The sequence below is a fragment of the Oncorhynchus mykiss genome, chromosome 25, assembly GCF_013265735.2.
Source record: "Oncorhynchus mykiss isolate Arlee chromosome 25, USDA_OmykA_1.1, whole genome shotgun sequence".
Taxonomy (NCBI): Eukaryota; Metazoa; Chordata; class Actinopteri; order Salmoniformes; family Salmonidae; genus Oncorhynchus; species Oncorhynchus mykiss.
This window is the reverse complement of record NC_048589.1, coordinates 20,209,420-20,224,559: the sequence shown is the minus strand read 5'-3', so window position 1 is coordinate 20,224,559 and position 15,140 is coordinate 20,209,420. Positions and strand designations below refer to the sequence as shown.

At 43.2% G+C, this 15,140-nt stretch overlaps 1 protein-coding gene across 1 annotated transcript; it reads right to left on the bottom strand.

The window, feature by feature from the left end:
• Nucleotides 1-281: 281 nt before the first annotated feature.
• On the bottom strand, nucleotides 282-14,364 carry LOC110505545 (transforming growth factor beta-3 proprotein). Its single transcript, XM_021584839.2, has 7 exons — nucleotides 13,555-14,364; nucleotides 4,806-4,969; nucleotides 3,412-3,541; nucleotides 3,157-3,264; nucleotides 2,242-2,413; nucleotides 1,627-1,780; nucleotides 282-1,508 (listed from the first exon to the last, which is right to left on the bottom strand). The coding sequence occupies exons 1-7, from the start codon at nucleotides 13,898-13,900 to the stop codon at nucleotides 1,350-1,352; spliced, it is 1,233 nt and encodes a 410-aa protein (XP_021440514.1). The 5' UTR covers nucleotides 13,901-14,364; the 3' UTR covers nucleotides 282-1,349.
• Nucleotides 14,365-15,140: the final 776 nt, after the last annotated feature.

The following is a 15,140-nucleotide window of genomic DNA, read 5'->3' as shown; positions in this document are numbered from 1 at the left end:
TACTTATTCATAGCCTTTTGCCTGTGTCTCCCCAACTGTTGTACTGTAAGGACCAAACATTGTGGTGACCAATAGTGACCATTTCAAAGCAAGTCCATTAATATCGGTAGCAATATGTTGTTCATGCCAGTGTCTATATGTACTCTAAATGGTTGCAGTGTATCTTTAAAAAAAAGAAGAAAAGTTGTCAATCTCTTCAGTTTCTAGGACCTCAATATGAATAGCTGTATTGTTGAGCTGAGCCTAAATGCTGAATATACACTGATATCCACAAATTACGATTACTTTCAGATACAAACATTTAATAACATCTGTTCTTCCAAGACTATTTTTTTTATTTAAAAAAAAAGTGTTTAAGAGTAATAGCAATAAAAACATTTACACGTTCACTTAGTGACATTTATCGTCTTGTACAACAGAAAAGTCTGCTCCATTTGCGGGAAAAAAAATCCCTAAAAACATGATTCTGTTGCATATTCGAGGTAAACATAACCGTGAAGATACGTCGTTGAATAAAAGTTGTTTTCCAGCATGTTGTACTTTTCCTAAGATACCGGTAACTTGAGTCCATCAGCATCTGTCCTAGACGAACAATGTAAGGGAGCTGTGGTGCGCACCACGCTAGTTTCCAGCATGTTGTATTTTTCCTAAGATACCGGTAACTTGAGTCCACCAGCATCTGTCCTAGAAGAAGAGGGAGCTGTGGTGCGCACCACGCTAGTTTCCAGCATAGACAGTCTGTTCTGTGCGTCAACGCCTTGTGTTATGCCTCCATTAAAGAGGATGGTTCAAAAGCCTGACAGAGCTTTTGCTTTAGCCCCTTTTGATGTAGTCATTTGCACTGTAAATCCAGGTTCTCAGTGGGTCTCTCTTTTTGACTGCAACTACGGTGTGTCCTTGAGTAGGCAGTGGTCAAGGCTCGAACAGCTTTCGTCTGTTCTTTTCCTCTGTTCAGAGGTTGGCTTTGAATGCCCGTGGTCATATGGCACAAAGGTACGGGCAGTTCAGAAGGCTGAAATATTGACAAAAGAATGAGGAAAACACTTGACGTTGAAAAGAAAAAAGCCATTGTAAAAGGCCAATAAAAAGTTATGTTGACGTTGAGATTGCTGGGTCTGGAGTGGTATTTGAAAGTCATTTGGACACACAGCCTGGGGATTGTGGGTAGAGTGGTGGGCTGCGTCTCTCTCTGCAGGCCCTCTGCGTGTGCTCGGCTGAGGAATGAGGAGGGTGGAGAGTGTTGAGGGTGGACAGAGGTACTCTTGGTGGTGGGACAGACGGCACGTCACCCTCCACTCCCTCAGTGCCGTGCAGGCCCTGTCAGGTCCCAGTGTGCTGGGCTGGGGCCCTTAGCTGCACTTGCAGGACTTGACAATCATGTTGGAGAGCTGCTCCACCTTGGGGGTGCGGCCCACGTAGTAGAGGATGGTGAGGGGCTCCAGGTCCTGAGGCACACAGCAGGGAGAGGCAGACGCCTCAGGGTTCAGGGTGTTGTACAGACTCAGCATCTACAGGGGAATAGAGGTGTTTGTGTGATAATAATATTTGTAACACAGGGTAATGAGTCATTAGTGGTGTACAAGTCGTGTCTCATTAGTGGTGTACATTAGTGGTGTCGTGTCTCACCGAGCTGTGTGTGGTGTCTGCGCTCCGTAGGTAAGGGCAGGGCCCGGAGCAGAAGTTGGCATAGTATCCCTTCGGCTCGTGGATCCACCTCCAGCCCAGATGCTGGCGGAAGTCAATGTAGAGGGGTCGCACACAGCAGTTCTCTTCATAGTTACTACAGCAGGCAGGGGAGAGAGACTGATAATTATGAAGAAATTATACACATTACCTGAAGGAGAAACACTCTATTTCCAAGTTGGGTATATTTCACTACATGCAAGCAGTCTGAGAAGCCCAGAAATACCACTGGAAGGTGTGTCCTTATTTCACTGTCGTACACTTTAACACAGGGACAGATCTCGACTTGTAATGCCTCTGCCTTTCCAGAGACTGACAGCAAATTAACCAGCTTATTTGTATGCGTAATGCTCCTCTGCCAAGTAAATTAGAAATGAGAGAAGACACATTGCCATTTGAGATCCACCTTGACCTACTATATTGCTTACAGGAGTAATTAGGGGCTATTCATCTATTGGACACAAATGTGTCTACTCATCCTGCAGCAAGTTTTCATCTAAATATATGACATGCACTCTAAAATCGTGATTGAATTACTAGAGTGAGGTGGTTCCTTACGAGAAGCAGTAGTTGGTGTCCAGGGCTCTCTTGCGTCTGCGGGATGAGGACTGGGCGTCTAGCCTGTGAGGGGGCAGCATCATGAGGATGAGGTGAGGGAAGAGCTGCTCCTTCTGCTTCTTCAGTCTGCTACCCAGGTCCCAGCGACTCTCATCGTAGTCACCCTCCACACCTACAGGAGGAGGATCCAGGGATGTCAGATGTCTCAGAGGGAAGTGTCATCAGTGGATGAAATGGTACATAGACCAAGACAATTCCATATTCAAATTGGACAATTTGGTTAATTCAAGCTGAAGTGCAGTCCTAGTCCATTAGAAAATTGTGCATAAGTGTGTCTGAGTAAGTTATACCAAATTTAAATTCATCACTGCTGTTTTAGTCATAGTACTTTCTGTAAAGTTTTAAAAGCATTGTCTTCACTGGTGAGAGGCTGGACTTGAGACATCCCCCACTCCTCCTCCTCCTCCACCAGTCAGAGCTGGTCCCTCTGTCCTCCCCCTGGGTTAGTGTCTGCTCATCCAATCTTCCCCTGATAGCAAAAGCAGTAGAGAACTCAGGAGAGACGCTGCCGGTGGATACGGACGCCCTTCTTAATTTGGGGCCAAGCATCTGAGCGCCGTGGAAGCACATTCCTTGTGGCCTAGCCAGTCAGGGCAGCCTTCCCAGGACCAGGGGCCCCCAATTCTAAGTGAGATACCAGACCAATTGTATTCCCATGATATTTTCTCTCTCTCTCTTTCTCTCATAAAAAATGCCAAATAACTATCAACCATTGAAGCCCATGTTCACTGGATAAGACTTCAGAGGGTCTTTTTCTAAATCAGAGCTCGTACGGAAAGAAAGAGGGGCTGTGAAGAGCAGTGGAAAAGCCAAAAACGATTGTCATACAAAATGAGGCACCTCGTGTCATCTGACCTTTGAACTTGACATCTAGCACCTCGTTGACATTTTCGATGATGTCACCATTGGGGTTGAAGGTGTGGCAGGGGCAGTGCACACTGATCTCCAAGCCCAGGTTGGTCTCTGAGGGGAAGAAGAGGAAGTGGTATTTAACTTTGAGGCCATTTTTCTTTGTCCAAATGAACTTGAGTTTCCAAATACCCTTTGCTCATGCTTTGATATGCAACATATGGTATGAGACAGGGAACATTGGGGCTTTAGTCCACTCACCTCGGTACATGAGCCATTCCCTGACTGTGTCTGTGACATCGAAGGAGACCCACTCTGGCATTCCTTTGGTCAGCGCGTTCTTGCCCCCGATGTAGCGCTGCTTGGCTATGTGGTCGTCTGGCCGCAGGATCTGCCAGCCAGAGGTAAGAGAGTGACCCAGCTGCATATGCTCACTCTCTCTCCCACACACACACACACCAGACTGCAACCCAGCCAGCTCTGCCTGAGCCAGACGCTCCAGGATGCCTTGGGCCAAACGTCTTCTCCTCATGGAAAAAGTGACTCCCTGTGTTGATATCCCCATTTTGCAAGTTAATGCCTGTGTGTAGCCCTACTGCCAATGAGAACCTGGCTGTCCCTCCCATCTGCACTTCAAACAATTGGGATCTCAACATTCTGGGTTTCCTTACACTGGTCTAGTCAGGATGAGGCACTGCATATGGTGCTAGAGTCGCCATTGATTCAGATCTGAGCGTCTCTGAGTATGTGCTGTATACCAGCATGAAAGTGTACTTTACTCTACGTCTCAAATTGCGGGACTGAGGCATAGGATGTAGAGAGCCACACTTTAAACAGCATCTAAGGTTTCTGTGAAAAGGGAGAGGCCAGTGAAGTTGGGGGCTCAGCGCCTAGTCCCACAGCAGGCTGGATAACCAGGTTCCTGAACATTGTCAGCATCTAATCTGGCTTCCTGTGGGAACAGGAGACCCAGCGAGAGAGTGCGGCCAGTGCCAGCCTCTGCCAATCAGCTCCCAGCTATGTGTGGGGGCGCCGCTCCGTTTACTTCCCCAGTCAATCTGAACTGAGCTCGACCCTGGCCAGAGCAGAGCTCGCCTCAGGCAGTATGCGGGCCGGAGACGCTTGTCTCCCTGGCAGGAAATGTTGGCAGCTGATCATGGCTCCAAGTCTCTCACTGGAGATTAATGAGAGAACTGAGCGAAGACCCATCCCTGCCACCCCACATACACCCCACAATCCCAGGACAAACACACACCATTTAAACACACAAATCCAGGTGCAGATGTCTGAATCCCCTGTTGAAAACATCTAACAGGACTTGAAGAAAGGGTGGTTGGACAAAAGCTTGGAGATTGACAGCTTTTAAAAGGAGCGATATCAAAACGGTAATCTTGAGTTTCTCAGAGTCTGCTGTAGCACACTCTTAAAGTTTTACAAATGGACTTAGGTAGAATCCATTTGACTTGAGGCACATGGAATAATGATCATCACTTAAAAAGAGGAGAGGGGAATTAGGGGACCTGTATAAATAGGTGTAGACCAACACTACATGTAGACCAACACCGTCCCATGTGCATTGAGCCATATGGGAGAATTGGATCACGACCCCCCTGCATGCTTGAGCACAGTGGGAATGAAATAGTACATTCACACACCTGGTAGAGCTCAATCCTCTGCTCGTTCCTCTTGGCGCTAGAGTTGGGGACACGAAGGGCTCGGAACTCGGCTCTGAAGAGGTTGGTGGAGTTCTTCTCCATGGCCGAGACATTGAAGCGGAACACCTTGGAGGTGATGCCCTTGGGGCAGTAGGGAAGGTCATCTGCAGAGCATAACACACTTTAGTCACAGACAAGGTGAGCCACCTTGAAACACTATAATTATGCAATCCTCCCTGCTTCCACACAGCAGGACTGTGACTAAAGTCGTCACTCTGTACACAGCCTAAAATCTGTTTTGAAATAAAATGATTTGTCAATCTTCTGCATTTCGTAGTGTTTGATACTATAAACAAATGTTGTTCACAACAGAAAAAAATACAGTTAACCATTCTTCAACTATTGCCAGTGAATAAAACTAAGCCTTGGGCCATCTGGTTATACTTCGTGCAGTGCGAGTTAGCAACAAGTTGAAGTCATGAAATGAAAACCAAATGTCCCATGTGTTGGTGGAACTGAATAGGCTGGTCTAAGATGGCAGGGTGCTCCTCCCCCCTCCCGATCCAGAGCTCAACAGGTGCTCAGAAAGCTAGGACAGAAGCCAAGCATTCCCTGGAACAACCAACCAGCTCAGCGCACATGTGCAATCACATGCATGTAGATACAGAACGCGAGTTCAATCAATGTGTTGTTTGTAAGGGAGAAAGACAGTCCTTCTGTGACTGTTTGTCAGGGGGGCTGAGTGTATAACAGAGTAGCGCCTTAAGGTTTTCTTAGCCATCAATTGAGTAATGAATTGGAAGGGGAACAAGTTCTGTCAACCTGTGTGGTGTGGTTGTGTAAGGCAGACAGTGAACTCAGCTTCAGTTGTACAGTAGTTACAGTAACTGCCACAGAACACTTCTCGATGGCCCTCTTCTGAAATACTTCCTGTTGCACTGCCAGTCAAGGAAGCGTTTATTTTTTTCCAACCCTAATACCATTGAATTGTTTATTATTTTAACAGGCCGAGCGCATGCAGTGTTGAGCAAAACAAGAACACGGCAAGCGTTTTACGAGCTAAGTGGAAACACTAATTTACAGCCAAGCCATCGCTAATTTATTACCCCAAGCCTGAGCTTTAATAGAGACCCTGTGATTCGCTGTGGTGGTTAACAAGGACATTGCACCTTTGGTTGACATCTAGATCTGTTTATAACAATGGAGAAGGATGTTTGTGTATAATGGATTGTGAGCTTACACGTCTACCTAAACTTCCTATGACCCGTAATCCTATTTCACTGCGGCTTTGCCATTATCCGATATTTCCATTGACTGTTCCCCCTCCCCCCCCCCCACACTTTTTTCAAGTGACCTTTTCAGTCTTGACTCTTCACCCCTAGCCAAATATCTGTCCTGTGCTTCCTCACAATCTATAAGGGCTCCGTACTCCCTTGGCCTGTCCCACACACCCTTTCTCTCTCGTCTCCTGTGTCCCTCTGCCTCCCCCACAGAAGGTGGAAAGCCCCACTTTGAGAGGAGATTTGAAATTCTAATCAAGTCTTTAGTTTCCTTTTGGATGACCTCATTTTTCCCATTGCAATGGTTTTAGGTGGATTTCGCATTAAGGCTTATTTTTGCCAAGGGTCTGAAGGTAATTTGTTCCATGGCTGTGAGTGCAGGGGATAGCTAGTATAATTAGAGTGAAATACACAGCAGGATAATTGACAGTCTCTCTCCTCTCCATTATCAGATCAGCATCGTGAGGATGCTGATATCAGTGGAATCTGGACCTGAACTTTATCTGGAATAACCAAAACATGTCCCAAAGAGCTTCTCTGGGCCCTCAAAATAGATTATTTGTCAATGTGACAAACTTTTATTACATTGTAGCCCTCCCCATTTCTCAAGGGTCACTGTTCTTTCGAGATTCATTGTGAAAATAGTAACTTTTTTTTGTTGTTGTGTAATGACAAACCACAAACAGGTATCACAGTTACATACTACACACAAAGTACTATTTAGAATTGTATATCGACACTGTAATTACACTAATCACCTGCTTATGTAACTACTATGTAAATACATGGTTTTCATGGCACTTAACATGAAGTGGTACAAACACCTCTCCCACTTTTCCCAGGGGACTGAAACTGAGGTCCTGCTTTTTGTAACCTCTCTCTTTTCTTTGGCAGTATGTCGTCAATGACTTTCATGGAGTCTGGACTGTGGAGCTGAGAAAGCTGACTTCTGAAGACCAGTTGGAAACCATCCACTAACACTTTGACAGAAGTGTGATGTAGTCAAAATGTTCAGCAGTTGACCAGATATATTTATGTTCTAGGTCAGGGGTACTCAACTCTTACCCTACAAAGTCCGGAGCCTGCTGGTTTTCTGTTCTACCTGATAATGAATTGCACACACCTGGTGTCCCAGGTTTAAATCGGTCCCTGATTGGAGGGAACAATGAAGAAATGCAGTGGAACTGGCTTAGAGGTCCAGAGTTGAGTTTGAGGGTTCTAGGTCAGTAACATGGTCAATAGAAGAGTATTAGGTAAGGGTTGCAACAGTAGTGAAACCCTCCACATAGGAAGGCCTAGGGACAGACTTCAAATATCTCTGCTCTAAAGCTTCTCATAAAGCTTCCACCCCAGACAGACACTCCTCCCCCTGCGCCCTCCTCCATCCTCCGCCCTCAAACCCTCTGCTTCCTGTGTCTGGGATGCCCCACCACACTAGCTCCTACCCTGGCAGGTGACATCACATAGAAGCTCCCAGCAATCAGCCTATTCCCAGTGCCATGATGTCAGTCTCTCCACAGCTATGTGAAAGTAAACAAAGGAAATGGGAAGCATAGAAAGCAGGTGCTGGTCAGCTGCTGAGGAGTCTGGACCTTGTTTACCAGTGAAAAATGGCAACGGCGCTGCAAAAACTGGTATTATAATGTATTTAAATGACCTATCAAACTAATCTTAAGGCTGTTCCAGAAGGCCATTAATATTAATGTTTTTCAACTAACGTTTCCATCTTAAAATAATAAGTAACCAATCATGCTTTCGAATCTGTCAATAGGAGAATATAGCTAACTCCAGATGACTAAATGTAATAACTTGAGCAGTAAATTCTAAATTCTTGCAACTGAAGTACTGATCATGCTCATAGAAACATAGTGTTATGTCAAAGATTTGATCACCTGTGTGTGGTACTATCATTTAACCCTTGTGTTGTCTTAAGGGTAAAAAATGACCCACTATGTTTAACAGCAGTGAAAACCCCCTAAATTCTATTTTTTCAACTTGAAATTTGATGACTTTTCCTAGAGTGATCCCAACATTTGAAAAAGTGAAACATCGCCTTTGTTCATATTTCAATGAAAGCTGTACACCACCAGGGTACAAAGATTGTCTTAGGGTCATTTGTGACCCGGCAATTAAAATCATTTACACAACACACACACAAAATGATAAATTGAGATTGTGTGCTACTGATTGAACTTAGCCAGCAGCTCCTGAAGAGAAAGATCACCATGGTTGGCATAGTTAGAAAGAACAAGCATGAGCTCCCCCCTGCACTCCTCGCAACAAAGGGTAGAGAGGCCTTCTCATCAAACGTTTGCCTTCACCCCACTACCACTCTAGTTTCTTACCTCCCAAAGAGGAACAAGAATGTGGTCCTCCTGAGCACACTGCACAAAACGGCTGAGATCAGCGATCGTGAGGACAGGAAGCCAGCCATCATCCTGGACTACAACCACAAAAAAGGAGGGGTGGACAACCTAGACAAGGTGATTGGGACTTACAGCTTTAGGAGGATGACTGCCCACTGGCCCCTGGTCATGTTCCATAACATCATTGATGTGTCCTTATACAATACCTTCGTGATATGGAACAAGATCAACCCTACCTGGATGCCTGATAAGCGGAACAAGAGGGTGTTGTTCCTGGAACAGCTGGGAAAGGCACTTGTAACCCCACACATTCAAAGGGAGCACCTCCCCCGCACAGCAGCCTCTGCAGCGCTTGTGAAAACTGTTCAGGGGGCTGAATCTTGTCCTGATCCACCTGAGGCTGCAGCAGGGACAGGCAAGAGGAGGAGATGCCAATTCTTCCCCCCAAAGAAGGACTGTAAAACCAATACTTTGTGCTGCACATGTGAGAAATACATCTACAAAGTCCATGCACACACACTTGCATACTGTCCTACATGTGCTAATTAGAGTTGACTGATTTAAGTTCTTCACGTTTTTGTATCTATTATTTTATTCTTATTGTTGTTGCTTATACACCTTGTGGGTGGGGCAATGGTTTAAAAAAATGGGAGAAGACTAGTATGTTGTAGTTGAATTCCTCATTGTACAGTATATAATAATATCACTATGTTGCCAGAAAAGTTCAAGATTGTTTCCCTTCAATAAAATGCATTCAAAACTACTTTATGCACATTTCTGCTACTTTCTTAGGCTATCTCTTGCTTCTTCTTCTTTTTTACACCTATGCAGTACCTTTAGCAATAATAATAAACCTCTAGTAAAGAAAACAATTATGAAAGGTGTGATGTAATAAATGAGTGTTGTCTACTCATTAAATGCAGTTTTTTTAACCTTTATTTAACTAGGCAAGTCAGTTAAGAACAAATTCTTATTTTCAATGACTGTTTAAGTGCCTTGTTCAAGGGCAGAACGACAGATTTTCACCTTGTCAGCTCAGAGATTTGATCTTGCAACCTTTCGGTTACTAGTCCAATGCTCTAACCACTAGGCTACCTGCCGCCCCATCTTTCTGTGTTGTGAAGAGGGAAAACAAATTTTGATGAATGACAGGTGGTTTCTTCATGAAAAAATAGATTTGGGGTTTCAAATTAAGCTGCTTTATTTTAGGGGTTTAGTGAAGGTGAGTCATTTTTACCCTTAGGACAAGGGGAGTATACAGAATGTTAAGACTACACAAGGGTTAAACGCAATGCTTTAGTGTGGACCAGGCCATTCTGTCCTGAGTAAGTCTCTACACATGGAGCCTGTGGCTGACTGCGTTAGATGAGATAATGTGATGGAGTTCTCTGCTGAAGTAAGACAGCTTTTTTCCACTTGATCAAGGATGAAGAGGGAAAAATGGCCGGGGGGGGAGGCGTCTTTCGGAATGGACCAGAGAACTCTGTCTGTTTGCCTGGGATGACATCACTTTTCTACTATTCCATATATCAGAAGCACTGCTGTCCTCAGCTCCGGTCCACATCCTTCTATCCTCCCGACGATGAATCAATGATTGCCATATGCCAGACTGACCACTCACTACAAGCTTTTCTTTTAAAGAAACCTGTCTCTGCCTAATTTTCAGCTATGAGAGCCAACAGGTGGTTTTCTTAGATGGTTCAATGGTTGCCTTCGGACAGTCTTACTATGTTACAGCAAACATAAAGACAGTGAATGAGTAATAATATATGTGGAGGAGTGAGTACAACTGGAGTTCAATCCCTAAACCAAACCTAGGACTGAGTGGTGTGGGTTATGGAGATGCTTGGCCCTTGTGTCGTTAGTTTGGCTCCTCTACCAGTGTTTGCCAAATGGCTCCCATCTGCACTTGTCATATCCACAGCTTTACTGTTTAGAAACGCTGTTTATATTCAGAGATACCTAACTAGTGGTACAATGAGTATTTTGGCAAATTATTCTAGCTATTAAAGCATATGAGTCTGGGAGGAAAAGTCTCTGCTTCATCTTACACAGCCCTGTAACTGAATAATAAAAAGAGTGAAAAAGCACCACTGACAATAATCCAAGACATTCCCACTTTCCAAAGAGAGTGTATGTATAACCCATTAGATTATGGAAATGGATTTAAAATATGCCTTACTGTATTACCGTGGTTGCGCGTTCTAATATTTCTTAAATCCTTTTTATTTGGGGGATTTCAAATCAAATCAAACTTTTTGTCACACGCGCCGAATACAACAAGTGTAGACTTTACCATGAAATGCTTACTTACAAGCCCTTAACCAACTTTGCAGTTCAAGAAGAGTTAAGAAAATATTTACCAAGACCAAAACAAAAAGTAATAATAAAAAGTAACACAATAACGAGGCTATATACAGGGGGTACTGGTACCGAGTCAGTGTGCGGGGGTACAGGTTAGTTGAGGTAATTTGTACATGTGGGTGGGGGTGAAGTGACTTTGCATATATTTGTGTATTGTTTTGTATTGTTAGGTTTAACTGCACTGCTGGAGCTAGGAACATAAGCATTTCGCTACACCCACGATAGCGTCTGAAAAATATGTGTACGAGACCAATAACATTAGAATTTTGGTGACAGACATTACACTCACTGATACTTCTTATGAAAATGACATAATGGAAAGTGGAGGGAAGAGAAAAGTGGTTATTTGTCCAAACTGCAGGCCTTGTTAATGAGAGGATAAACATTCTCCCTCCCTTACAGTCTACTCTGGAGGGTGTATCTGGACATTAACAAGTAAAACAATTAAACAAACAAAAAACAGGGACAGAAAAAGTGCATTGTACTTTTACGTAAGTGTATGAAGAAGAATTAGTCTAGTCCCATAGACAATGAGTGACAACTGTAGCCTATAGGCCCTGTTTATTTACTTTGATCGTGACTGACAGGGTGATGTGACTAGGGCTCCTGACCATGACTGGTGCAGCCCATAGCTCACGCATCAGACCTCTGTTTGTTTTGCGGACTCTGACTAAGGCAGTGGCGTAGCCAAAGATTAGTTGGTGTGTGGGACTGCAGAAATTTGGGTGGGCACCAAAAACCAGCCAACTTTGTACACATTTTGCCATGGGGCACATAGAAAAATGTGCAGCTTTATAGCTAATCTCATGCTATTCTCTACACATTTTGTAATGAGGCCGAGAGAAAATGTTGCTTTTAAAAATCACATTTCCTACAATTATACACATTTTGCTATGGGGCAGAGAGGACAATGTGCCATTGTATAGCTCATTCCATGCTATTCTACACATTTTGCCCTGAGGCTGAGGGAAAATGTTGCATTTTTAAAGCTAATTAAAGACTAAATAAAGTTGTGTTGACTGTGATAAAGTCACGGGATTATGAGCTGTCTTGTTTGCTAAATGAACAATAGAAATAGGCAGTGGTATGGTGTATATAGACATAGAAGCACTGTGACATACGCCTCTAAGTCATATTCATGACTGATTGGAGGTGTGGCTTTCAGTTTATTTTGACAACCCATCCCGTGAGAATGAATGTCATTCCAGGTCATCCATTCTGTTATATTTCATCAAATCTGACTAACACAGTGAATTGCTTGCTATGAATTTGATCTGATGGTGTTTGCTTGTTTAGATAAAAAAAAACAAATAATGTCTTGTTTGGAACACTGACAAGAGCACCTGTCCCTACACCGCTAAACCAAGGTGGTTGTAGTAGTTATTATTTTGAGAGTCAGATGCACAAATGGGACCCAGGAAACAGATTTGACACGGGGGCCTGAGCTGTTGCCAGAGGAAGCACAGCTCGGTCTTTGAATAGCATGAAACACCTGCCATGTTGATCTTAAAGTAGTAACATGATGCAATGATTCAGCCCCTGAACAGTGAATAGGCCTGCTTCCAAGTCTTCCACTCAGTAAACAATTCCCTCCCTGAGAAAACTCACTGCAATAGAGAGGCAAGCTTCCAATAAACGTCTCACTCTGATTAGACTGGAAAAATCAGTTGTGGGTGGTTTATACAGGTAATGCCAACTAGGATTAGCAATTATGCTCTAGTGCACAAGCCAATTTGCAGCTGAATTAGCTGTGTTTTAACTTTTCAATTGAACCAACATCTTTTTTTTTTTTGCTGTAGTGTACACAATACATAATCAAACAATTGATAAAAAAAGGTTTTGGATAAATGCATATTTGGACTTGGGAAAGAAAGGGTAATTGGAACAGTGGTTGGAGGAATGCTCAAATCAATGGAGTCCTAGAAAAAAAAAATTCAATGGCATCTCAGACGGTCGTGTGTGCTATTGGGAGTTCCCATGGCTTTTGAGTGAGCTATGAGGGAGGAATGGCGCTTACGCCAATTAGACTGTTTGCTTTGCCCTCTCCAATGCCCGCGGTCTTTCCACTGCTCAGAGACGCGAGTGTGCGTTTAAATTGTGTTCGCCAATTCATTTCAGGCGGATGGGAACGCACGCCAAGCGAAGGTGTTCTTGCGTTCTTTAGTAGAATTTGTTAATATTTCCTCTACGTGTTTGCAGTATTTCGCATATGCTGGAGATCTACGGAGGCTTTTATAATTTAATTCCGCTGGAATTAACATATGGCCAGTTGAAGGGAGACAATGACAAATTATATAAATAAAACACAGACAATTTGCATTACACACAGACATCTCTGTACTCTGGAGGGGCGTCAGAAGAATTATATTTTAAAGCGGAGTAAAAAAAAAGGCTAAATTGGCTTCTTCGGGAAATCATAAAGTTGCTGTCTTGTGTCTTTATTGGAGAGGTATGCTCCTCGATTATTTTACTCATTTTCATGGCAAACCACTATCAATTGTTATTACATGCATGCGCTGCTCACCAGCTGTGGCATTCAGATTTAAGAAATGACGCATCATCAGACCTTTCACCAAGGAGCAATGGGCTATTTACATTTAATAATCAGGCTTTTGATCAGTAGGATACCTAACACAATAGAAGCCACGGTGGCAACACGATCAGCTGTTTGGTATGATCATGATAGAAACATGGCCTTCATGAGTAAAACGCGTAAATAGATACATGAACATTACTTACTGTTTTCTGGTGGTCCATTAATCATATTGAACTTGTAAATCTCTTTGGCGTAATATTCAGTCTCCGTGTTATCCTGTCCACAACTTTGCTGTCTGTCTCTCCCCAACTCCTCGATCAGCTCCTTCGTACTGTTATAGAGCGCCAGCACCTGAAACGGTACCTGATTCGGACCCACTGTTTGCGGCGGGCTGGTCATTCGAAGTTTACTAAGAATCTGTCCTCGGATTGCCTCTACTCTCTTTTTCTTTATGTGGTCTATGTCCACAGTGGTGCAAGTGGATAGTGACAAAGTCATTGTCACACAGTTCAACAGGAGGAAAAACAGAAGTGCTTTGCCCAAATGCATATTTCTATCTGCCCTTGCTTAGCTAATAATATGATGAAATATGTTTTTAAACGTATGGTAAAGTGGAAACAGAAAAATACACCAAATAATTTGGACTAAATTCCAGGAGAAATGTTACCCTCTATCTCTTTGCATTCAAGTGGTCAACGAGTTCTTTCCCCCGAGGAATCCCATCTTGTCAAGATAGGGCTAGTGTCATCTGGGTGCTAACCGGCTGTGCATTCCAAGAATAGTCCAGATCATTCTTGAAATTGTATCTTATCTGAGACCCCTTTTCATTCAACCTGTTGTCTTTCTGTTCTTCATATGTTCTGTCACAACCTTGACGTGTTCCGTTTTCTCTCTTCATTAGTTCATCATGACAAAATTCACTTTCCCCATTGCTTTTTATTTTTCATCAATTGTTGCTGGTGTTAAGTCAGTGCCGGTCTCCCTCGCGCTCCTGCCCGTTTTGCACAACCAGAGTCTCGTACTCAATGTGCGCGCAGTCCCTTCACTGATACTTTATAGTAAACCGTAGTTATGACGTTTGGGAAGGAGGGACTGCAGATCATCATTGCAGAAGTACGCATTTCACACTATGATTATGTCTGTCTATCTGGAGGCCATGTGCTACGTTTTACAGATAAATAAACAACTTGTTTTGTTTGCGATTGAACTTTGTAGTATTTATCCAATTTATACAAATAATAGCCTACGCTGACACGTCAGGTCACAAAATAGTTTGGGTTCACACAAGAGCAGTGTACATTTTCAAGAAGTGAGAGTATGCCCCCTAGTGGATATGTGAAGCTAATGTGGAAAACATTAGGGGAAAACCAAACCAGTGCATATTACTTGATTTTCAGATAATTTAGTGATATAATGGGCGTACTTCTGTCATACCTTTATAATAAACCTGTATTAGCCTGTATGCTGACAGTATTTGTTTGTGATTGAAAATCGAATCATGTTTCTCTATTGGCCTATATAATTTAAACTTTTTATTATTTTTATGTAATATCTGTTTGCGGTTTGGATTGTTGTTTGTTAAAACACAGGGCACGATTGAAAAAGAGATCCTGGTCTCAAATGGGATTCTCTGTACACATAAAGGGTAAATACAAGTTTGAGTTATTGGTTCTGAGACATAATATCCAACAAGTGCCTATGTCCTTCAACTTTGCTAAAGTTGTTTGTCGAATTATTAATACAATCCAATGTCAGCAATGTCGCTTTTGGTGTAAAACTATACCCAGCA

Bases quoted from the DNA above. Each gene is read 5' to 3' on its own strand.
- LOC110505545 (XM_021584839.2), bottom strand. From the start codon at position 13,900: ATGCATTTGGGCAAAGCACTTCTGTTTTTCCTCCTGTTGAACTGTGTG. The intron at 3,542-4,805 runs GTGTGTGAATGT...TCTGGCTGGCAG, and splicing joins AGAGGATTGAGCTCTACCAG to ATCCTGCGGCCAGACGACCA. The intron at 2,414-3,156 runs GTCAGATGACAC...CTCCTCCTGTAG, and splicing joins GCTAGATGTCAAGTTCAAAG to GTGTGGAGGGTGACTACGAT.